Source organism: Giraffa tippelskirchi, chromosome 1 (assembly GCF_054371585.1).
Source record: "Giraffa tippelskirchi isolate mGirTip1 chromosome 1, T2T-mGirTip1v1.2.pri, whole genome shotgun sequence".
Lineage (NCBI taxonomy): Eukaryota > Metazoa > Chordata > Mammalia > Artiodactyla > Giraffidae > Giraffa > Giraffa tippelskirchi.
The window spans coordinates 148,748,161-148,774,097 of NC_137275.1; the positions used below are offsets into that span (position 1 = coordinate 148,748,161).

At 41.7% G+C, this 25,937-nt stretch overlaps 1 protein-coding gene across 8 annotated transcripts in view; it reads left to right on the plus strand.

Annotated features, from left to right (window-relative positions):
• The window catches only part of TTC39B (tetratricopeptide repeat domain 39B), a 141,234-nt gene that overhangs the window by 8,765 nt on the left and 106,532 nt on the right, over nucleotides 1-25,937 (plus strand). For 4 of the 8 annotated variants that reach the window (XR_014056627.1, XR_014056628.1, XM_081500012.1 and 1 more), the window contains exon 1: nucleotides 21,296-21,464. The exons of the other annotated variants lie outside the window; for them this stretch is intronic. Coding sequence is in view for 2 of the 4 variants with exons in the window: in XM_081500012.1 (XP_081356138.1) it covers nucleotides 21,357-21,464 (108 nt within the window). In the remaining 2 variants the exon portion in view is untranslated. Of the gene's footprint in view, nucleotides 1-21,295; nucleotides 21,465-25,937 lie in introns of those variants that run through there. 8 annotated transcript variants of the gene reach the window in all.

Here is a 25,937-nt window from a genome sequence, read left to right on the forward strand (position 1 = left end):
GAGCAGAGGTGTGGTGAGATTCAGGCTGTAGGTAGCTCCTCTGGAGAGCATGGAGGCGGCTCGACTGGAGGGAGACAGGACCAGAGGTGGGAAGGGAGGGGAGTTTCTGGTATTTTGTTTTGTTGAATGAGTGTTACAGTCCCATGAAGGCCCACTCTGTGCAGGCCTGGCTAGGTACTGGAATAACATGATGGGTAAGACATGATTTTGACCTCTCTGGATCAGGTGATGAGGAATATGGACACAAACTCCACTCCCACCTGGAATGGAGCGGAGACTTTGGAGAGTGTGTAATGGCACCTGGTGCTCTGGGAGGAGGAGGAAAAGAGCGCTTTCCTGGGGTAGTCACTCACCTGGAGGATGGTGGTGACACGTCTCCCTACCCCCGCCCCCGAGTCAGCTGACTTGGTTTCCAGACCTCATCTTTACTGCCCAGCTGTGTGACTGAACCCCTTTGGGCCTTGGTTTCCTCTTGTGTAACCTGGAGCAGTTGACATCGATGATCTGTTTCTGAAGTTCTCAGCTTTGTCATCTGTGGTCTAGAAGGTGACATTTGATCTAGAGTTTGAGGGGTGGAATTGTAGCAGGCAGCCATGCAGCCGATCACTGCTTGATTCCTTCAGGCAGAGGGAGCAATGGGGGAACATGCTCGAGCATGGGGGGAGCTTGATGGAGACTGAAGCAAAGAGTGTGTGAAAGGCAGGAAGACAGTGCTGTGTGTGTTTCTGCAGCTTCCGATAGGCCTTGAATGCTCAGCTAAGGAGTTTTTTCGCCTCCAGTTTTCTTGCTTGACACATGTATCCTGCCACATTTGGGAAATGTGGAGCTTTTACTTTTTTTTTTAATAGAAGAAGCAATGATGATCCCACTTCTTGGTTTCATCTTCTTGTTTCCTGGCCCCATTTCCAAAGTACTTAGCTTTAAGCTGATGACTGTAAACTGAGATGCACTGGTTGAGGAGGCAGACGCGTCAGGTGTGTTCTTGTAATTCCATAGGCTGTGTTTTGTCACACAGACTCTCACCCTCAGCTAAGTGCTCAGACACACAGCTACCTGGACCCACAACTCTGGTGCGCTCAGCAGGACCAGTCCTGGTTTCTCTGAGGGTGTCTTCTGTCCTCCTTTTCTCTCGCTCTGCTTCTGTAGATGGCTTTGGCCCAGGGTTCTGGGCTTCCTAGTCTTTTTTCCAAGCATGAGTCACAGTCTTTCCACTCAGAACTAAAGGCAACAAACCTCAGAGTCTCACTTTATTTTTCTCAGGCCAAATGGGGTAGGATATTTTTGAGAGGAGGCGGACAACATGGATGACAGAGTGGGAGAGTCCTGAAGAGAGGGGAGTGAGGCCTGGCTCCACCACCCACTCCCTGCCAGAAGCACTCAGATGCCATTTTCTGTGCAAAATCGTTGGCCAGGCCCTTGTTCAAAAACAGCTGCTCCAGCTGCTCTTGGCTTGGGTTCACATCTAGGCTTCTCATGCCATTTGCTGTGTGACCTTGGACACGTTATTTAATTTGTCGAATGCTTTTCATTTATAAAAAAGGAATAATGACACCTACCCCGTAAGGCTGACCCAGGTTGAAATAAGAATCTGCTTTACAAAGCACCTGGCACATTTTTGTTTGGTTGCTCAGTCCTGTCTGACTCCTTGTGACCCCATGGACTGCAGCACTCCAGGCTTCCCTGTCCTTCACAATCTCCCGGAGCGTGCTCAAACTCATGTGCATTGAGTCAGTGATGCCATCCAACCATCTTGTCCTCTGTCGACCTCTTCTCCTCCTGCCCTGAATCTTTCCCAGTATCAGGGTCTTTTCTAATGAGTTGGCTCTTTGCATCAGGTGGCCCAAGTATTGGAGCTTCAGCTTCATCATCAGTCCTTCTAATGAATATTCAGGGCTGATAGTAGCACCCTTAATGTGCTAGTTCTCTTTTCCCTTCTGCTTTACCTTAAAGTATTGCTGCTACTGTTTATTATTTGTGGGTTTGATGGGGAATCTGTTTTAGTGTGTCCAAATATAATTTTACCTCATTTTTGCAGTCCATAGGGGAGAAACTTCTGCAGAAGTACACAGCCTAGACACAGTCAGGCAGTAACCGACCCAAGGTGACCCAGCTCTCTTAGGCATGGAGTCAGGGTTAGGAGCCAAGTGTTCTAACTTTCTGCATTCAGTGCCCTTTCCATTAGGTCAGGGGGTGGCAAACTTTGATGCAAGAACAAATGTAGGCTTCTTCCTGCCTGTTCTTAAAAATAAAGTTTTATTGGAACACAGACCTGCCCATTTGTTTAGGTGTTACCTGTGGCTGGTTTCACACAACGTCAGAGTTAGTAGTTGGGACATGGACTGTTTGGCCTATGTGGCCTAAATACAGATGCTTTGTGGAAACAGTTTGCTGACCCCTGTACTATGTGGTTTCTAGGACTGTATGTGAATTTGTTTATAAAGTATCGTAAGCTTTATGAATTAAATTTGCTTGTTTCCTTAATACTCATATAGGCATCAAAAACTGGGAAACTCAAACTCTTTTGATGCATCCCTGAAGTGCTATGGCACAAGTTCTGGAGTCAGATGGACATGGGTTGGAATCCCTGCTCCTTCATGTACAGCCTTGGATGAATTAATCTCTTTGAGCTTCAGTTTCTTCATCAGTCAAATGGGGATAATAGAACCTGCTTTAGAGGGTTATTGTGGGGATTAATGCCCTATGAAATACTTAGCATTTGGAGTGCAAATGTCAGCCCTCATCATGGTTATTATTAAGTATCTGCATGTTGCAGATACTTGACAAAGATTTCTCAACCCAGTAAAGAACTGAGCTCGTATAAAGACAGGCCCACACAGAATCCTGCAAGACTGCTCTTCCAGCTGGATTCCTATGTAGACTAATCTCAGGATTCCAGCGAGGTCACTTCTGCTAGTTTTTAGTCCTCACACCTCTCCCTCTCTGAGTGGAGAGGGGAAACCATTTACCACAAAAGAGCACGAACATGGTCTCAATGGGCCATCTGTTTCAGCAGAACACTGTTCTTATTAGTCAGCAAGAGACTTGGCCGTGTCCATAATATTTTGAAAATGACATTTGCCCCCTGACACCCAAATGATATATGTGGTAACTTCTAGTTTGTCCAAATGTGAGGCTGTGCAGGATGGTCCCCTCCTTCATGTTAGTGAATATCATAAAATTCTTATGATATTTTCATAAGATCATAAAGCACCTAGATATTAATAGGAGACTATGGCCTATAAGAGGTAAATCTGTGTTCGACTACTTAGTCTAAGGGGCTTCCCAGGTGGCTAAGCGGTAAAGAATCTGTCTGCAATGCTGGAGACTCAGGAGACATGGGTTCAGTCCCTGGGTCAGGAAGATCCCTGGAGGAGATCATAACAACCCACTTCAGTATTCTTGTCTGGAGAATCCCATGGACAGAGGGGCCTGGTGGGCTAGTCCATAGAGGCAGAAAGAGTCAGACTCGAATGAAGCAACTTAGCATGCCCTTAGTCTAAGGTTAAAAGGTAAAGGAGGTGGCAGTGTGTGTGTACTCCTAGGTCCTCAAGGGTGTGCTAGGGTTCTTGCTGTGCCTCCAAAGCTATGTGCCACGTTCTTTTTGAAGCTCACATCCATCCTCACCTTGCTGCTTAAAATCTGTCCATAGCGTCTCCTTACTTTTGAGATATTATGCAAACACCTTAGCATGATGTTGTTGTTGTTCAGTCAGACAGTTGTGTCCAACTCTTTGCGACCCCGTGGACTGCAGCACACCAGGCTTCCCTGTCCTTCACTGTCTCCCTGAGTTTGCTCAAACTCATGTCCATTGAGTCGGTGATGCCATCCAACCATCTCATCCTCTGTCGTCCCCTTCTCCTCCCGCCTTTAATCTTTCCCAGCATCAGGGTCTTTTCTAATGAGTGAGTTCTTCGCATCAGGTGACCTAAGTATTGGAGTTTCAGCTTCAGCATCAGTCTTCCCAAGGAGTTTAGGGTTAATTTCCTTTAAGATTGACTAGTTTGATCTCCTTGCAGTCCAAGGGACTGTCAATAGTCTTCTCCAACACCACAGTTCGAAAGCATCAGTTCTTCGGCACTCAGCCTTCTTTATGGTCCAGCTGTCACATCCATACACGACCACTGAAAAAACCATAACTTTGTCTATACACACCTTTCTTGGCAAAGTGATGTCACTGCTTTTTAATATGCTATCTAGGTTTATCATAGCTTTTCTTCCAAGGAGCAGTGTCTTAATTTCATGGCTTCAATCACTGCCTGCAGTGATTTTGGAGCCCAAGAAAATAAAATCTGCCACTGTTTCCATTTTTTTCCCCATCTATTTGCCCTGAAGTGATGGGACCGAATGCCATGATCTTATTTTAGCATGATGTATTAATATCTAGCTTATTAAGCCCTAGCTCGGTGGTTCTCCTACTTTAGGGTGCATAGGAAACTTGGTGAGGGGAGTGGGTGGCTTTATAAGATGCATGATCCCAGGTCCCACCACAAGCCATTCTTCTTCAGTAGGTCTGGAGCAGTTTCCAGGAGTTTGCCCTCCTATAGGACCTTGAACATCAGACGTGTTGAAGTGCTTGTAGCTCCCCTTCCAGGCTCTATCTGTGTTTCTCACTTTTCAGCATCTTCATCCACTGTTCATTCCCTCCCCCGGCCGATTCCTGTTCATCACTGAAGACCTCCCTCAGGTACCATTTCTCCTCCAGCCTTTCCAGACATTCCCTTTTTCCCTCCTCTCCGGGTGCATGCATGCTCAGTTGCTTCAGTCTTGTCCGAGTCTTTGTGACTTTATGGACTGTAGCCAGCTAGGATCCTCTGTCCATGAGATTCTCCAGGCTAGAATACTGGAGTAGGTTGCCATGCCCTCCTCCAGTCCCCTCCAGGTGTTCAATGACTATTTAGCATTCCTGGCTGCTTCCAAGGAGAAATAGTCCTCTTTGGCCATACATGCTATGACAGCCAGCAGGGTATAGGATGTAGGAGCATTGATGTTCTGGAAGGAAAGGAGGAACTTTCCACCCACAGAAGCAGCAAAGGGACTCCCTTCAGTGCTTTCTAACAACATGATATCTTTAGCCTGTCAAGAAAGGAGAATTTACCTCCATAATCTCTTAGCATTATCTCAATATTCTTTTTTTAAAAAAAGGAGTTTTATTGAGGTGTAATTTACATGCCATTCATTCAGTCCTTTTAAAGTGTACAGTTCAATGATCTTTAATAAATTTACAGAATTGTGCAGCTATCACAATCCAATTTAAGAATATTTTCATGATCCCAGAAACGGTCCTTGTGCCCATCTGCTCTCACCTCAATGTTTTTCGCCTTTAAATTAATTGAAAAATTAGAAGTCATCAGGATAAAATAGAATTTCCGAGGTAGAAGTAAAGAGCGTCCGTTACATGTGACAAGGACAAAGCAAATGTGAGGCGTCAGAAAGCAAGACTGCAGAGCAGAGTGCATTTGGGTCAGCACTTACATGGCTCTCACATTCTGACATCATCAGAAGACGGGCTCCAGGGCTGAGTAAATTACCCTTGTCCAAATGGATAATTTTGTCTCATTTGCAATACAGCAGAAGATGTGTGGTATATACAGATGATGGTTTTCCCTGATTTTCTAGTTCATTCGCTAAGGCAGAGGCTACTTATCCAACATGTTTGGCTTGCTGCTACAAGGACAAACATGCATTTGCATTTCTAAACTATTAGCAGTTAAATAAAAGGAATTGTCACCTTAGTAGAAGTCTCAAATGAAATCTGCCTCTTTTCAGGCACCCGTGAATTTCAGATTTGTTGTGTCTGTTCCTAGGAAGGCATGTGAGAGAGAGGAAAGAACATGGATGGACTTGCAGGCTAGTGGACGTAGGTTGGGTTCTGTCACTTGCAGGCACTGTGACCTTGGGCAAGTTATTTAATCTCTTTGTGAGCTTGAGTTTCCTTATCAGTCAATGGGGGATTCTAATGGCCACCTCAGAGAGTTGTTACTAGCAACTTGGACAACTCATCCAGAGCCTTCCATACTATGAATGCTTAGTTGCCGTCATTCATTTGAATAACAACTGTGTGTGGATTTTGCTTTTTATCATACAGAAGGATGGCTGGAATTTTACAGAGCAGAAAAAAATTCTAGAAAGATTGTATAAAATATTTCAACTAGTCATATTTGAACATCTTGATATTCCATATTCATTTGCTGGTATTAATTTTCAGATCTGGTTTTGGAAGAGAAGGTTTTGTTTTTGTTTTCATTTTAAAAATACAAACAGGGGCTTCCCTGATAGCTCAGTGGTAAAGAATCCGCCTCTCAATGCAGGAGACATAGGTTCGATCCTTGGTCTGGGAAGATCCCACATGCTGTGCAGAGGAGCTAAGCCTTTATGCCACAACTATTGAGTCTGTGCTCTAGAGCCTGGGAGCTGCAACTACTGAGTTGCACAGTCTAGAGCCCCCACTCTGCCACAAGAGAAAGTGAAAGTGAAAGTCGCTCAGTTATGTCCAACTCTTTGGGACCCTATGGACTATACAGTCCATGGAATTCTCCAGGTCAGAATACTGGAGTGGATAGCGTTTTCCTTCTCCAGGGGATCTTTCCAACCCAGAGATGGAACCCAGGTCTCCCGCATTGTGGGTGGATTCTTTACCAGTTGAGCCACAAGGGAAGCCCAGGAATACTGGAGTGGGTAGCCTCTCCCTTCTCCAGCGGATCTTCCCAATTCAGGAATTGAACTACCTGCATTGCAGGCAGATTCTTTACCAACTGAGCTATCAGGGAAGCCTCTGCAGTGAGAGAAGCCACCACAATGAGAAGCCCACACACCATAACTAGAGAGTAGCCCCTGCTTGCCACAACTAAAGAAAAGCCCACACAGCAAAGAAAACCCAGTGCAGCCCAAAAATAAAATAATAAATAAATAAATAAAATTATAAAACAATACAAAGAATGGTAAATGTCCTTGCAGACAGCTGGCTTAAGCCAGGTAACCAAGGGCAAGGCACTTGGAGGCATAGTTTCTTCATTCCTAGAGTTGGACAGAGTGAAATGACACATGTAATCTGGTTGGGCTAAATAGGGAATGTTCAGAAAATGAGGATGAGTACAATTTATTCACACACTTAATGCTGTTATAAACCTGAAGTGTTCACGTTTCTAACCATTTGCTTAGTAATACTAGCATGTGTGCATAGGTGGTTTCTCCCAACTTTTCAAAATAGAAAACATTGAGATATTCTTTCTCAGATTTTCTTTCTCATCAAATAAATCTACTCTGACTTCATAAATAGTAGAAATGACTTTATAAGAGATGATTTTAGAAAGTGTGAGCATCCACAAGTCCATCTGTATTGCTAATTACACTGGAAATTTAAAAGTAAAGCTACCAGCTTAGAATCCTTTTTTTTTTCCTTCTAAAGACTTGCTTGCTTCTACTTCCCTTTGTAGTTTGTGGTGAAGGAGATTACATTTTAACTTAGATAAGAATCATCCTTTTCGATGTATAACAGAACTTTTAAGTATGCATGCCTCAGGGAGCAGGTTCCACATGACAATAGCTTAGGTTAAACTGAGGGACATGTGACATGCTAAAATGAACTCCTATCTCTTTGTTAAAGACTGAAAAGCATTCCATTTCAGTTGTGGCAATTTAGTGACAAGCACCCTTTCCATAATAATTTTAGGAGCAAACACAAGACTTTGGGGGAGCAATTTAAAACAGCATTATTCAACCTAAAAAGCCCTCCCTGTGCCTTATTTTCGCTTTCTGTTTCCCTCAATTTATGCTTCTTTTACACCCTCGCCCACCCCAAATCTCTGTCATCAGCTACTCCTGTTGAATCTAGTAACACCCCCCAAACACAGCTCCTTTCCATCACCACTTTGTCCCCAGGCCACAACACCGTCTTCTCACCCTGCACATCTGGGAGAACATCCTTACTGGTCTCCCCACTTCTTCCCTGCCTTCTCACAGAGTAAAGGGACAAAATAGGTGATTAAATAGTTAATCCCACTAGGGATTAATTAAATGGTTAATCCCACTAGTAGAAAAAATAGCGGAGACTCCTGTAAATTCACATTTACTCAAGAGAACAGGCAGGCTTGCTAAGCAGTGAAACCATGTAGCAGAAGCACAAGACTTACCCCCAAACAGTAAAATAGTGATGGCATGAGACCCACATCCTGCCCAGTGAGCTCAGTTAAGTTAATGATCCCTAAAATATACTCTCTGCACACGTAAAAAATGATACTTTGTGAACCTAGCTCGACCATGTAGAAACAAGAAAACTCCCCTGCTCAACCTGGAGGAGAAGCTGATGATGGAAGCATGATGTCTATTCAAGAAAGACAGAGTTCTTCCCCTCCCCACTTTTCCTTTGATTATAAAGCTGTAGTCCAGTAAGTTCTGGGGGCACAGCACCCTCTCACCCATCTGCTTGTAAATAGCACAGGCGTCCTATTCTAGTAAATCACTTCTTGTCTATCACTGTGCCTCTTGCTAAATTCTTTTCTGCGCTGAGACATAAAGAACTATGGTACTGGAGCTCTTTGGAGCCCTCGAAATGACACCCAAACTGTTTCACTTCTGCAGTCTACTCTCATTCTGCAATCTAAATGTTCCTTTACAAATGGTAATCACGTTACTCCTGTGCTGCAGTCTGTACACTTCTTTTCTTTTGCTTTCCTGCTACAGCTCATCTCCTGCCCCTCCCCCCCCCACCTTCCCCTTTCCTTTGCTCTAGCCACCGGAGCTTCCATTAGATTTCTTGAACATGCTCAGTTCTTTTCCACTGTGGTGCTCTTGCGTTAAGAACTTCCCCAGCCTGGCAGACTGCACCAGTTCTTCACATGACCAGCTCCTTCTCGACTTTCCATCCTCACTTTAAAGATCAAGTTCCAAATGCTGCTTTCCTTGGGTTTCATATTCAAAGCCCTCTTTCTCTTTCCTCTATTACACATCCTGTGTATTTCCTCATAGATGTGGTTACTGTCTGTATTATCTTGTTTGCTTCTTTTCTTCTCTGTCATCCCTCTCACTCTATCAGGTTTCAGTGCAGAAAGCAAAAACTGCTGTAGGTAGTTTACGTAAGAAAGAGTGTGTGAGTTTATGGAAGACAGATGTTTTAAAAATGCACGAAGGGGCTGGGGCTATAGACGGGGTTCTAGGCTGAGCCTCTGTGAAAGGCTCTCAGTACCATCCAGAACTGACTCATTAGGGGAGGTGCTGGTATTCTGTGGCTGATGATTCGAGAACTAAGTTTCCAGCACATGGCAGTTCAGGGATCAGGAAGCCAGGATGGAGACACCTCTGCTGCCTCTGTCTGTTATATGCTCCACGGCAGAGAAAGGAAGCTGAGCCCTGCTGTCGAAACAAGTTCTGTTTCTCACCCTTGCTTGACAGCAGAAAAAAATCAGAAAGGGGCAGGAAGATGACCTCAGCCTTTTGGATATATCTCAATGGGTGTAACCTAATTCTAACCCAGAAACAACTTACTTCCTCTACAGTCATAAATCTATCAGACTCTCAAGAACTCTTGTCTCTGTAAATTGTACCGCAGCTCCTCAAATTTCTCTTGTATCGATTAAAACTCCATTGACTGCTCTGACTTGTTCTGTTGTTTCCAGATGTTTCTCAGCTTCTTAACTTTTAAAAGTGAAAATCACTCAGTTGTGTCCTACTCTTTGCGACCCCATGGACTGTAGCACGCCAGGCTCCTCTGTCAGTGGAATTCTCTAGGCCAGAATACTGGAGTTTCCCTTCTCCAGGGGATCTTCCTAACCCAGGGATTGAACCCAGGATTCCAGGATTGCAGGCAGATTCTTTACCATCTGATCCACCAGGGAATTATTTTCAAGTTGGCTGCACACTCTTGCCAGTTTTCACTATAGATAGCTTTTCCTCTTTTTTAAAAATAATTATTTATTTATTTTAAATTGGAGGATAATTGCTTTACAGTATTGTGTTGGTTTCTGCCATACATCAACACGAAGCTCTTCCTCTTAATTAAAAGGAAATGATTAAAGAGACTAAGTTTTAGAGATCTGCACCAGCACCATTATTCTGATACAAATGCTGACGGTCCTTTAGGTTCTCTTAAGTGTTTAGATCAGCTAAGAATTAGTAAGGAAACTCAGCTTCAGATGGCAGCAAATCAAGTAGACCCTTACTATTCTCTTTTTAACAAAGTCCATTTTATAATGTATATCAGGGTGTCAGGTGTATAGGTCAGTGGCTACATGCCTCAGTTTTCATTAGGGAGCTCAGAAAAATCATTGAGTCTTATTGTTAACGTTTAGATATGCCTCACTTTGTAAGATTCCTTGGCAAAACAGAATTCTCATAATAAGCAAGTTCTGAGTATTAGAATTTGCTCTGAGGGAGTAAAGAGTGAGAAATGTGAAAGTTGCCAAGACCAATTCTGGGGCAATCTGAGCATCAAAATAAGTACAGTAACGTATTACATACCATTGAAGATAGGTCTCCTGGAGTCCATGTGGATGGTGACCAACTAGACAAGTGGAGGAGATGGGAGGGATTTACTTTTAGCAGAATGCTAAAGGCCAGTTAGTAAAAGTGGAGGGAGTGCTGGAGGTGGTAAAACAGTGATCAGCTAGCCTGATAAAGATGAGTCTGGCAGCCATCATTGTAGGTGACAGAGATAAGTTTAGGGGAGGAGCATGTTCTTGATCTGGTATTGATCTGGTCTTACCCTGGTCTTATGACTTATGATTTATAAGACAGAAATAGTAACTATGCAGTGGAGAGATCACATACTACTTTGACCAGGTGATCAAAGTTACTGTCACCAGTGGGGGCAGACAGGATCTGTGTCTCCAGCTAGAAGTGACCTGACAAGGACACAGAGTCTCTTCTGTACTGCTGCTGCTGCTGCTGCTGCTGCTAAGTCGCTTCAGTCGTGTCCGACTCTGTGCGACCCCGTAGACGGCAGGCCACCAGGCTCCGCCGTCCCTGGGATTCTCCAGGCAAGAATACTGGAGTGGGTTGCCATTTCCTTCTCCAGTGCATGAAAGGGAAAAGTGAAAGTGAAGTCGCTCAGTCATGTCCGACTCCTAGCGACCCCATGGGTCTGCAGCCTACCAGGCTCCTCCATCCATGGGATTTTCCAGGCAAGAGTACTGGAGTGGGGTGCCATTGCCTTCTCCGACTGTACTAGTCTGTACTAATCTGATTATAGGAAATGGCAGAGAAACTTTAAATAAGGAAGGTTCTATTTAAAATAAAAAAAGAGGGCTGTACTCTCAAAAAATGTCAGTGTCTTAAAAGGCAAAGCAAAGGCTGTGAAAATGTCCCAGGTTAAAGAAGGCAAAGGAGATGGAACAGCTACATGCAATAGTGGACCTGAGATGAGCTCCTGTACTGCAGGGAAAAATGCTGCAAGGGAGCACTATTGGGTTAATTGACAAAATTGGAAAATGGACAGAAGTTTAAAGTAGTTAAATTTTCTGATGTGGATAACTGTACTGTGCTTAGGTGAGAGAGTATCTGTATTTAAAAAAAAATACGCGCTGGAATATTTAGAGGTAAAGGGTCACAATATACATAATTTACTTTCAAATGGTTTAGAAAAAAATTTTAATCTATTGAGACAGAAGGAAAAAGAAGGTGGGAAGGGAGAGGGGAAAACAGAGTATAAGGCAAATGAGACAAAATATTAAGATTAGATGAAGCTGGTTAAATGGCATACAGGCTTTCTTTGTACTATGTTGAAAGTCTGAAATTATTTCTAAATAAAAGGTTTTTAAAAAAAGTTGTCTAGACATTTCTAGAAAGTGCTTTTCACTTATACTGGGCACAAAAGGATCTGGGTTATAAAATAAATTTAGTTGAAATGTTATCTTACCTTACTGTGCTTGAATTTTTCTCTAGGTATGTTGGCTCTGCTTATTGCAAAATGCTTTTAACCTTTTAAAAATGTTGTTCAAATTGTTCCTTGTTTTTTTACATTACTAAAGTAGTACATCAAAGCATTCCTGTTGTAAAAGATTTAAATCATTCTGACGCCACAACATGATTTTTCACTTTATCATTCCTTCCCTGCCCATCCTTAGAAAAAAGTCAGCATTGAAGTTTGACTTTCCCAGGAATAGACTTTGCATTTAATGAATCTGGGAGATATTTCCTCTGTTTGCTTTACTTTTTACCCAATGAAGGAAGAGAGTTAGGTAATATAATTTTACTATGCTTTATTTAACTACTTCCCTGTGAAGAGCATTTGGGTTGTTTCAATACAGTATGTACTATAATAGATGGACCCTGTGCATGTGTATGTTTTAACAGTATGGAATCCTAGGAATAGTACTGCTGTGTATACTTTGAAATGTTTGATAATACATGCATTTAAATCTTTAATAAATACAGCAAGGCTTCCAAATAGGCTGTATATGCATTAAATTTTTTTGATATGAATATAGCAAGACTGACTTCTAAATAGTAGCAACAGTATATGTTCTATTTTCCAACATCTCTGCCAACTGTGGGTATTATCAATTAAAAAAATGTTTGCCAATCCTATGGACAAAATAATACTACTTTTTAGGTGCATATTTCCCAGTTTATTGGCTATGGATTTCTTTTTCAATGCACTGTTTCTTCATACCCTTTATCTATTATTCTTTTGGCTGTTTGTCTCTTTCTTATTGACCTGCAAGAGTTCTTTATAAATTATAGATAATAATTTTTTGTCCATATACAGTACCTTAAATATTTTCTCCTTGCCTGTCTTAGAAGTTTAAAATTTTTATGTAGCCAGAACTTTTACTCTTTTCTTTATGGCTTTTGGGTTTGATGTCTTATTTAGAAAGATTGTCTCTGTTTCAAGGTTGTAAAGAATACTCTCCATACATCCATCTCTTGTTTTTGTTGTTATCTTTTTAATGTACCTAGAAATTTGCATATGGGTTTCATTTCACTTTTGTCCCAACAGATAACTAGTTTCTACAGCATCATTTATTGAATAATTCATTATTCTTTCTCCAACTTAAATTTTAACTGAATCATAAAAATGGATTCCTATGTTTACAGGAGTTTATATATGCATTCTTTATTATGTTCTATTGATCAACATATATTTATTTTCCTGTGCCATTTCCACAATTTTAATTTGGCAGGGAAAATTCTGTAATATATTTTCCTTTTCAGATAATTTTAGAACTACTTGTCAGGTTCCACTGAAAATCTGCTGGGACTTTGATTGCCTGAACTCTACATGAAAAAGTTCTTAGGTCATGATGGGTAGGATCTCAGGCTATGGAGTCAGACCTGGTAATAAACCATTTATTAGCTCTGGAATGATAATTGCACCTATTTTAGAGAAACACTGCCTAGCTTATATGAGACAATATATTGAAATGCAAAGCATAATACTTGGTGCATGTATGTGCGAAAATGTTTTATATATTAACAGGTCTGATATATTCAATCATAGTTGTAGCTTATTAATGAGAGAACCTTTTCATTGACTTAAACTGTCAGGCTTCTCTCTATAAAGAATCCACCTGCAATGCGGGAGACCTGAGTTCAATTCCTGGGTCGGGAAGATCCCCTGGAGAAGGGGATCAATACCAGATCAGTATTCCTGCCTAGAGATTTCCATGGACAGAGGCTACAGTCCATGGTGTTGCAAAGAGTCTGGCATGACTGAGCGACTAACACTTTACTTTCAAGAAATTGTAAGGTATGTGTATACCTTCTCACACATACACATACAGACATGTACGTGAACAAAATTTCAGTCTACAGTGATGATTAATATGTAATGAAGTGGTTTCCTGGATCCTCTCACTTCTTTATTCATTCTTTCAAGTAGTATTTCTGGTGTGGCTGCTATGTGTATACCCTGGGCTTGATGCCTGGGGATATGCCTCATGCAACTTAAAGGCTGGAGGGAAGATAGACAAGATATGAATAATCACACACTCAACTTTGCACATGAGCTATATGGCATGAAGAGAAGTTAGAGTGTCTCCATAGCTCTGGCTTAGTTTGATGATGTTAATTTTGTCAATTAGCTCAGTTTGTTGAATTTAAAAAATTGATTTGTCAAAAACAGTTTAAAAAGTTTAATGAGTGTGAATATAGATCACAGATTCTGAAATTTTTTCTGGGTTCAAATTCTGATTCTGTCACTTGGATGCTTTGTGACTTTGAGCAGGTTACTTAACCTGTCTGTGTTGCAGTTTCATCGTTTGTAAACTGGGGGTAATACTAAGCTACTTCAGGGGCTTTTCATGAAAAGCAGAGAATTTAGTATATGTGAAAGGGTCTAGAACAGTGCCTGGTACATAAAGAGTGCTGTAGAAGTGTTAACTATTATTATGACATCATTAGCATCCAAATTTTTAACACTTAATATGGAAGTATTTGGGGGCTTCTCTGGTGACTGAGATGGTAAAGAATCTGCCTGCAATGCGGGAGACCCTGGTTCGATCTCTGGGTCAGGAAGATCCCCTGAAGAAGGGAATGGGTACCCACTCCAGTATTCTTGCCTGGAGAATTCCATGGACAGAGGAGCCTGTTGGGCTACGGTCCATGCGGTCCATGCAGTCACAAAGAGTTAGACATGACTAGCGACTAACACTTTCACTTTCACGGAAGTATTTACTTTTTCTCAAATTGTTTTAAAAAGCAACATTATCAAGGTATAATTGCATGTGATTAAATGACCCATCTTAACTGTATAAATTAAGTTTCGTAAATGTGTTCACCCATTTAACCACCACTATAATTAAGATATTGAATATTTGCATCAGCCTCAAATGCATCAGTTTCCGGGTGCCCTTCTGTAGTCATTTCAAGTTCTTTCTAATGCATTTGTTTTATCAGAATTATAGTATTTGTCTTTTAGCATGTTTAGAATCTTTAATTCATTAAAATTTTTTTGATGTATAATGTGTATAAAGTTTGAGATACAAATTACATGATCTATTATGCTAATCCTCTGGCAGTCTCTTCCTGCTTTTTTGAATAAGTTTCTATATTTAATTGCTTCTTCTTGGAAGCAAAATGTCAGCATTTCACATCGGATTGATTCAGTTAATTTGTCTTATAGTATACAGTTTATTTCTCTGTGTAATACAAATATGTAGATATGCAATTTAGCTTGCTGAAATTTTCCTGATGTTGACAGAGAAGTATTGTGTTGACAGTGGGAGTGAAGGAGAATTTAGCCTTGAAATTTTAACCTTTTCTTTCTTAGACTCCTTGAAAGACCAGATTAGCGTCCTTAGCATCTCTGCTTTGCTAGCACTGATAATTCTCAAAAGAGTGTATATCCTGGGAGGGAAAGTATTGAGTGGTCCAGTATTTGACATAAACCTTTTTCTTGCAATAATGAATGCAGTCATTTAATAAGAGCTGACATTATCAATTACTTAATATTGACCAGGCACCATGCCTAACCCTAATACATCTCATTTAATTCTTTGAATCCCACATTTCAGTACTGTTATTATGATGAATATGTATCTTACAGAAGCTAATTACAATAACTTGCCCAAAGCCACATATAGTTGAGAATTGATGGAGCTGTTAGTGGGACTCTACACCCATAGTCTTAGCGTTATTTATTTACCCCTTGAATTTGAAGCTTGAAGGCTGTGGGTTTTTGGGTAAATAATTCCTGCTATTTTATCGATTTTTCACATCTATTTTTTATTCCATCCTCAAAATATCCAATGAGGTAGGGAAGGAAATTTGATATTTTATCCCTTTATGCAAAGGTAGGCAAACTTTCTAAAGGCCAGAGAGTAAATATTTTCAGCTTTGTAGACCCTGTGGTCTCACTTGCAACTACTCAGCTCTGCGGGTGTGAGAGGAAATATATAAATAGACAACATGTAAATGATTGAGAGTGGCAGCATTCCAATAAAACTTTATTTACAAAAGCAGGGGGCAGGCTGGATTTGGCTCATGAGTTGTAGTTTGGTGATCTCTGTAGTGGTGGACTGACCTCTTTGAGGACACTGGGACGTGTCAGCCGGTGGGGGCGGGAGCAGACAGGATTCCTAGTGCAAAGTGTTGTGACCTGTGCACTCCCCTGCCTTCCCCAGGCTGTAGCACTTAGTACCCCCCACTAGTGCCTTTAGAAGTTTCAAGTCCCATCAATAATAATAGTGATAATAACTATTGTTTTATCCTGGATGCTTTGTACTGTGTGCTTTTCAATGTGTCATTTAATCAGTGAACATGCCAGTGAGATGGGAAACTGAGGAACAAGAAAGGAAAAGGCTCGCCCAAGGTTACAGAGCTAATAGGTGGTGAAACGGATCCGAACTCAGGGAGGCTGATTCTGAGCACCTGAGCTCAAGTCTGCGTCTTAACCTATCTATCCCATGTAATGGGCTTTCTTAGTTTCAAGTTACCTTTGAAGCCTTATTGTTCAGGAACTACCTCTTCCCAATGGTTAAGAGATCAGATTCTGTATTCTGTTTTAAAGACATTTGCTTTGGAGCAGAGCTATAAGTAAGGGAGTGCTAACTCTGCCATTTTTCTCAAATAGCTGGAAAATTTGAGGGTTCAATGAGACGATGCAAGAGGTTTCTTTTTGCTTGTCCTTAGGCTGCTCTGGAGACTGTCAGTTGTAGGACCACTTTAATGATCACAAAAGAAATTATTTGTTAGTATTGTGTCACTACTGAGCTGGGTGCATTAAATACATTATCTCAGTTAAGCCTCAAAACAGTGCTATAAATTAAGTGGTATTATTCCCATCACACAGATGGAAAAACAGAGGCTCATCTATGAGATGTTGGGTAAGTTAATTAAATCTCCACAAGTCTTAGTTTCCTTATTTGGATATAATAATAACCGTATCTCATAGAGTCATTATGAAGATTAAATGAGCTAATGCACATTAAGGATTTAGAGCAGTGTTTGGCACTCAATAACCTTTTATTATTGTTGTTATTATCAGAATATATTAACAGTAGTAATAGTATAGGTAAAATGTTTTTTTAAAATTTTATTTATTTATTTCCTTTTGCCTGTGCTGTGTTTTTGTTGCTGTGCGAGGGCTTTCTCTAGTTGCGGCAACTGAAGGCTACTCTCAAGTTGCAGTCCACAGGCTTTTCATTGTGGTGGCTTCTCTTGTTGTGGGACATGGGCTCTAGGGTAGTGGGCTCAGTTGCAGTGCAAGGACTTAACTGCCCATGCCATGTGGAATCTACTCTGAGCAGGAATCAAACCCATGTACCCTGCATTGGAAAGTGGATTTTTAACCACTGGTACCAGGGAAGTCCAGGTGAAATTTTTTTCTGATGATTGATTGTGAATTGGAAATAAGCATCTAAATGTCTAACATAGGGGTTTCTCCAGTGGCCCAGCAATAAAGAATCCGCTTACCAGTGCAGGAGACATGGGTTGAATCCCTAATCCAGGAAGATCCCACATGCTATGGAGCAACTAAGCGTGTGCGCCAAAACTGTTGAGCCTGTGCTCTAGAGCCCTGAACCACAACTACTGAGTCCACCAACTAATGAAGCCTGCACCTCCCAGAGCCTGTGCTCGTGATGAGAGAGGCCACTGCAATGAGAAGCTGGCGCACTGCAAGGAAGAGTATATCCCGCTTGCTGCAACTAGAGAAAAGCCTGTGCAGCAGTGAAGACCCAGAACAGCCGAAAATAAATAAATAAAATTATATAAAAATGTCTAACATTAATAGACATCAACAGATTGAATTTATGGTTATTTATTCATAGGAAGAAGTATCAGCTTTCTTCATTTTACTATTTATTTGTTTAATTTATTTGGCTGCGCCGAGTCTTAGTTGCGTCATGTGGGATCTAGTTCCTTGACCAGGGATCGAACCCAGGCCCCCTGCCTTGGGAGTGTAGAGTCTTAGTCACTGGACTACTAAGGAATTCTCAGCTCTGTTCATTTTAAATTAAAAATACCTCTATTTGTGATGGTTTCAAGATTAAATAGCTTGAAATGTTAAAACTCAGCCTCTTGGTTCTGTTTGTAGCTGTTTGTTTTGTATGAAATTATTCTCCTGCAAAAATAGTATGCCCCAGATATTCCTCTGTTTACTATAGATTTGTAGGACTGGCGCCAGAGGACAGGAGTGCTTGACCTATTAAGTGATTGCCAGGGTTCATTTTACAACCATAAAAATAGTAGCTGAGGACTGTGTATAGGGAAGTAAAATAATTTGCTAATTTTTGTTAAATTCAACAGTACACCTTTGTAAAAGAACTTATGTTTTGCATATATGCTCTTTATTACACACCGCCGCACATGGCTCTACACATTTTGGGTTTGTACATGCCCATTCCTCTCTGAGGTTATATCCCAAACTGTGTGAATTCTGTAATAATGGCAATTTAAAGTATTTGTTCAATGTCAATTTTGACTATATGTGATTTTCCTTTTATGTACTTGACTTAGAACTTAACCCTTACCTTAAGCTGCACCTCAACTCCATATTTATAATGAAATGCAGAAAGGAAAATATTTCCCCCTTCATAAAGTTAACTATTTCATTTTTTTAAAAACACACTTCTCTATATGTTAGAGAAACTAAAGCAATGCTGAGCTTCCCTGGTGGCTCAGTGGGTAAAAAATCTTCCTGCAATGCAGGAGACCTGGGTTCTGTCACTGGGTTGGGAGGATCCCCTGCAGAAGGGAATGGCTACCCACTCCAGGATTCTTGCCTGGAGAATTCCATGGACAGAAGAGCCTGGTGGGGTCCATGGGGTCACAAAGAGTTGGACATGACTGAGTGACTAACAATTAAAGCAGTGCTGTCCGGTTCGTTTGTTATTTGTGAGGGTGACGTCTGGTGGTTCTTTTTAATTTCATGTTTTCCCTGCGCTTGGTTGTTAGAAACTCCAAAGAATCATCATGTGAACTGCTTTGCCTGGTCCTTAACACACTAGCTGGCTATTGAGGAATGAGTTAGTACAACTGATAGGACTCTGACAGCCCAGCCCTTCATTTGGACGCAATCCCTCCGGAGGCCAGCCTTCAGCGAGGAATTTTATTTTAGCATGTGTGATGGACAGTCGCCTCCCTTACTGGGGAGGATTTGTGTTGAATTCAGAGAATCTAGGCTTTTGAGTAAGGGATGGTATCTGTGCCAGCCTCTCTGCTTTCCTCATGAGGAGGCTAGAGCCCCATGAGGTTGAGTGTATTAACCAAGGTCACGTTGTTGGCCAAAGTCATTGCTTCCCAGTGAGCTGAGGTCTTAGGCTCTGTGCTCATAAGTTATGTTTATCGTGTTGAGTAACCCACTGAGTAGGAAGAGTCTGGGCACTGGAGGATAAGAGATGAAGGCATTTTCGGATGGGAGAAGTAAGGCAGTTAACATTTTTTGAGTACCTATTTGCTATAAATATTCCCACATTCAGCCTCTTTTCTCTCTTTCAAAAGAAGATGCAGAATCTTAAGTGGGAAAGAGTTCTTGAGGAAGTAGACTGAGGGATCCCAGCTCTGTGTCCATGAGTCCACCAGTTCACCCCATACCTGAGAAGTTAGTATCCTCAGGAATGGTACTTACTGAGTCTGTTTTGAGTTGGACCTTTACATGCTATTGTATCTCTAACATCCTTCCAACAACTTGGGGAGATGGTTGGAATCCCCATTGCTAAGAGTCTGCAAAGTGCAAAAGTACTGTGTTGGGTTACAGAGTGGATTCAAAAGAAGTATGATAGCCCTTGATTTCAGTCAGGGAGTTCTGATAGGGGTGCGGTAGAGCTGAGATTGAGACCCATGTGGGTTCCACTTCCTGGCCTAAATTTATGTTTTCCACTCTCTTGTGCTGGAAATGCACTTAAGTGAATCTTTGAATAAAATCTGACTTACCCACACATGATAGTGGCTTAGTTAAAATCTGCTCAATTTATTTATGTGTTCAGTGTAATCTTTCCTAATGAAGTGACTGTCACTCCATATTTCCTGTGTTCACTATGAGATCTGTGATTTTTTTGTAAATATGAAGCTTGAAAAAAAAAGACAGGACTTATGGGGTAATATTAGATGACTTCCCTGGCATGAGAGAAACTCGAAAATTATGTTAATACTGTACTTGGAGAATGTGTGAAATAGTTTTCAACTACAAGTGATGAGTGCTTAAAAATTTCTCAGGCACGCTTTTTTTTTTTTCTTTTGGCAGTTGATTTTTACTATTTGTATTTCTGAAATTTAAAAACTCTAGTTTTTAATAGTGTATGAAAATCTCCAGTTTTTGATAAGCATATCCCAGGAAGTAGATTTTATAAACCTTCTGGGCAAATGTGGAAGATAAACTCTGTGTCTGGTTCTTTTTTTGTCTGTTCTTTTTAAGAATTCTGCTCATAACCTTGGGAAGGTTGCATTTTATGCACTTGAAGGGCCAAGTAGGCATGTGGGGGTGTGAAGAATCTCTAGTGTATGGGCCCCCATCACTTTCCTTCCCTCTGACTAAGAGCTCTATGGGTCAGTTGAGTTTTAATGTTAATCCTTAAAGGGGAGGTATGAGCAGTGATTGCACCCTTTAGATCCAGTACTGGGAATAAACTGAAGCTGAGGTTTACATTTGGCTCCAGAGAGTCTGGGGCATCGATGTTTCCTCCTATAATAGGAATTTATGCAAAAATGCAGCCTATAAAATACAACTGGAAGAGTTTAAATGCTCCAAAAGGCCATGGATGGCAGATGTGAGCAGAATGAAAAATTCTCCCTGACACATGAGCTCAGGATACATATATTCAAAAGTTCTTTACCCCGATTATTTTCTAAGAGTCACTTCATGGATATATAATAAATGTGTATTTTAAGTTAATTAACCTTGATTTAGGAAAACCAACACTTTATTGAAGTAGGGAATGATATCACTTAGGTTTATGCATTTCCCATATGATTCCTTTAGCAATGAACTTTTTCCTTTTTCGTGTGAGAAGACTTACATCCAGTATTTGAGGAGCCCTTCTGGTGTGTCACTAAGATGATAATAAAGTGTAACAACTGATGTCAGTTTGATTTCCCATTTTGGACATCTTGATCAACCAGGAGACAATGTCATGAGGAGGAGTGTCTTTGGTTCTTAGGACCCTAATACCCATGTTTCTTAATCTCTGCACTAATCCTTTGAGAGGCTAGGGCATCCTCTTTATGTCTCATCTCCCTGAGAATAGTCCAGATGTGACCCAGAGCCAAGAGTAGAATCTGTTACTTGTCAGAGTTCTCAGCAGCTCTGGGGTTCTTTGAGTTCATGGTACCAAACACACAGCTTCATTGGTCAATAGAATGGAATGTTGGGTAAAGGCTCCGGTGGGAAGGGTCTGATGCTATGGGGTGGGGAGTGGTTCTCTTTGAGGAAGAAGGTGTCAACAGAGCCCCTTCAGACCTTGTCATCCCTCCCTGAAGAACAACAAATGAATGAGAACATGGTGGCTTTGGCTCACAGTCCTATTGAAATCATCCAAATAGGAGAGGGAAAAATGGAGGAAGAGGCACAGGAGGAAGATGAGAAAAAGGAAAAGGTAAGGGGAGAAGGGAAGAGGCCGTAGAGAAGTGATTCAACTTACCGGATTTGCAGGACCTACTTTTAACTTTTATCGTGTTCCTTCCTACTTCCTTTTCCTTCTTAGAGTAATATTTACCACATATTTCTTTTCATACCCCAAAGTGAATTAAAATTCAGATGGGGAGACCTGAAAAATTTGTAAATGTATTTGATCTCTTTGGAAATTAATAGAGTATTTAAATTCCTGCATATTTTAATAGCATATTTGTTATCTTTAGTCTTTGCCTCTCTCCCTTAGGGCAAAAAATAATACAACTATCTTCATCATTAGTATCTCCATTATTTAAGAGTCTTAAAGAAATAAACACTTATTAAAAACTTGCTGTCACTTAAATGCACTTGCATGCATTTTTGCTACTCAGAATGTTACAAATGAAGATGAAAATGGTTTAGAAATGCTTTAGCAGTGATGCAGCACCCCCATTCCTTTCCCTCACTTCTCTGTTCCATGTCCAGGATCCTCCATCCTGCTGGGGGAAGGAAGTCAGGTTTCAGGCTCCCCACCCAGCAGGGAGCAGGCCCTGGAGTGGTGGATGGCATCTGGAAGGTTCCCCCCTGGGGAATCTCTCACCTAACAAGGTTAGTCCATTTGCTGAATTGCAGAATGAAACTGCTCAAAGTAAAGACCTCTCATCTCAGAACAAGAGTTCTCAGCTAGCCAGTCTTCTAACAATTATCTGCTAATAGTTTTTGAAGTGCAGAGTACTGTGTTGGGTTATAAAGTGAATTCAGGAGTTAGATGGCCCTTGACTGCAGCCATGAGTCAAGATAGGCTCTTGAGAAGGTGAGGTTCCGTTGGAGGCAGCATGTGCTTAGGAGCCAGGTGTGGCTCAAATAAACATTTATTACACTCATGCCCAAGTGTAGTAGCTCCTCAGGGTTGGCCCCAGCATGGGAGCTGGGGAGGCTGACGCAGCAGTCTTTATGGATGGAACTAAACGCTGAGGCTTTCCGCTGAGCACATCTCTTTTGTCAGCAGCATGAGTTTTCTTGTGTTGTTGTTGTTGTTCAGTTGCCCAGTTGTGTCCGACTCCTTATGACCCCATGGACTGCAGCATGCCAGGCCTCCCTGTCCCTCACCGTATCCCAGAGTTTGCCCAAGTTCTTGTCCATTGCATCGGCCACGCCATCCAGCCATCTCATCCTCTGATGCCCTCTTCTCCTTCTGCCCTCAATCTTTCCCGGCATCAGGGACTTTTCCAAAGGGTCGTCTGTTCACATCAGATTACCAAAATACTGGAGCTTCAGCTTCAGCATCAGTCCTTCCAGTGAATATTCAGGGTTGATCTCCCTTAAGATTGACTGGGTTGATCTCCTTGCTGTCCAAGGGACTTTCAGGAGTCTTCTCTAGCACCACCGTTCAAAGGCATCAGTTCTTTGGTGGTCTACCTTCGTTATGGTTCAGCTCTCACAACTGTATGTGACCACTGGGAAGACCATAGCCTTGACTATATGGACCTTTGTCAGCAGAGTAATATCTCTGCTTTTCAACACACTATGTTTGTCATTGCTTTCCTTCCAAGAAGCAATTGTCTTCTGATTTCATGGCTGCAGTCATCATCTGCAGTGATTTTGGAGCCCAAGAAGAGGATTTTGTCACTGCTTCCACCCTTCCCCCCTACTGTTTGCCATGCAACAATGGGGCCAGATGCCATGATCTTAGTTTTTTTAATATCTAGTCTTCAGCCGGCTCTTTCACTCTCCTCCTTCACCTTCAACAAGAGGCTCTTTAGTTCCTCTTTGCTTTCTGCCATTAGATTCTGGAAGACCCAGCAGTGGCCACAGGACTTAAAAAGGTCAATCCTCATCCCAGTTCTCAAGAAGGATAGTACCAAAGAATGTGCTAACCTAACCATCGGACAATTGCACTCATCTCCCATGCTAGTAAGGTCATGCTTAAAATCTTGCATGCTAGTCTTCAGCATTATGCAAACCAGAACTTCCAGATGTCCAAGCTGGGTTTAGAAAAGAAAGGGGAACCAGGGATCAAATTGCCAGCATTTGCTGGATTATAGAGAAAGCAAGGGAATTTCAGAAAAACATCTATCTCTGTTGCATCAGACTACGCTAAAGCCTTTCTTGTATTACTTTCCTTAAACTGGAAGGACTCTGGATGCTTTTCTGACTGTATGTCTTTCAACTGGACCCCATATGGTGCATGGGCTTCCCAAGTGGTGCAGTGGTAAAGAACCCATCTGCCGATGCAGGGGACAAAAGAGATGCGGGTTTCATCTCTGGGTTGGGAAGATACTCCTGAAGGGAAGACCATGGCAGTCCACTCCAGTATTCATGCCTGGAGAATCCCATGGACAGAAGAGCCTGGCAGGCTGCAGTTCATAAGGTTACAAAGGGTCAGACACGACTGAAGTGACTTAGTAGCAGCAGCCACATGGTACAATTACCTAGTGGTGGGAAGTTTCAGGGAAACCAGCTGTCGTAATCACTGGAGAAGTGAAAACCAGCAGTGGTGAAGCACTGGGAAGTTGATGGTGAGTTTGGAGAAGTAACAGACCAGAGGTAGAAAAATCTTGTTATGCTCTGTGAGAAATGCATGTAGATGTATGGATATTTAGTGTTGGGTGGGAGACTGTTGACTAGCAGTTCCCTGCAGATCAGGTGCCAAACCTAGCGGTCCTGATGGGAATCCACTGAGGAAAGGAGCTCCCGGAGAAGCTTGCTCAGGGATATGACTCTCATAAAGATACAAAGTGGACATGTTGAAACTTTTATTTAACCCATCACTGAAGGAAACCAGTGAGATGGGAAACTGATTCATGGGCTGTTTGTGGAACCAGGTATTTATAGACTTCAAACAAGAACAATGTTAGCTTAAGATCCCTAGGCTACAGATAAAACTGGATAGTGTCTTACAGGGTCATAAAACTGTAATCTTTGAGGTTTTCTTACCATTCTGAAATCTGCAAGTTAACAAATAATCTCATAGTATCTGGCTACTTTCATAGGGTCGCAAAGAGTCAGACACGACTGAGCGACTGAACTGATCTGACTGATCTGATCTGGCTTCTAGTTCAGTTCAGTCGCACATTTGTGTCTGACTCTTTGTGATCCCATGGACTGCAGCATGCCAGGCTGTCCTGTACATCACCATCTTCCGGAGCTTACTCAAACTCATGTCCATTGAGTCGGTGATGCCATCCAACCATCTCATGCTCTGTCGTCCCCTTCTCTTCCCACCTTCAACCTTTCCCAACATCAGAATCTATCCCAATAAGTCAGTTCTTTGCATCAGGTGGCCAAAGTATTGGAGTTTCAGCTTCAACATCAGTCCTTCCAATGAATTTTCAGGACTGATTTCCTTTAGGATTGACTGGTTGGATCTCCTTGCCGTCCAAGGGACTCTCTTGTCTTCTCCAACACCACAGTTCAAAAGCATCAGTTCTTTGGTGCTCAGCTTTCTTTATAGTCCAACTCTCACATCCATACATGACTCCTGGAAAAACCATATCTTTGACTAGATGGAATTTTGTTGGCAAGTACTGTCTCTGCTTTTTAATATGCTGTCTAGGTTGGTCATAGCTCTTCTTCCAAGGAGCAAGCATCTTTTAATTTCATGGCTGCAGTCACCATCTGCAGTGATTTTGGAGCCCCAAAAATAGTCTCTCACTGTTTCCATTGTTTCCCCATCTATTTGCCATGAAGTGATGGGACTGGATGTGATGATCTTAGTTTTCTGAATGTTGAGTTTTAAGCCAACTTTTCACTCTCCTCTTTCAATTTCATCAAGAGGCTCTTTAGTTCTTCTTCACTTTCAGCCATAAGGGTGGTGTCATCTGCATATCTGAGGCTATTGATATTTCTCCCTGCAATCTTGATTCCAGCTTGTGCTTCATCCAGCTTGGCATTTAGCATGATGTACTCTGCATGTAAGTTAAATAAGCAGGGTGACAATATACAGCCTTGACATACTCCTTTCCCTATTTGGAACCAGTCTGTTGTTCCATGTCCAGTTCTAACTGTTGCTTCTTGACCTGCATACAGATTTCTCAGGAGGTAGGTCAGGTGGTCTGGTATTGCCATCTCTTTAGGAATTTTCCATGGTTTATTGTGATCCACACAGTCAAAGGCTTTGGCTTAGTCAATAAAGCAGAAGTAGATATTTTTCTAGAACTCTCCTGCTTTTTTCGATGACCCAACGGATGTTGGCGATTTGATCTCCGGTGTTGGGGTCCTTTAATGGACTGGGATCTGGTGGTCTGGAATTGACGATAAGAAAATGAAGGAGAGAAAGATAGATAGAAAAGGAAAAAAAGAGAGAAGGAAAGACACGGGGACCCAAGCCTCTGATGGAGGAAGGGTGCTTTAATGATCTTTTTATGAGTATATATATGCTGTGTTGCAAGAAATTTCTTTTGACAATAATAAAGGTCAGAAAACCAAATGTACAGCAACCATTACCAAGGGAACAAGG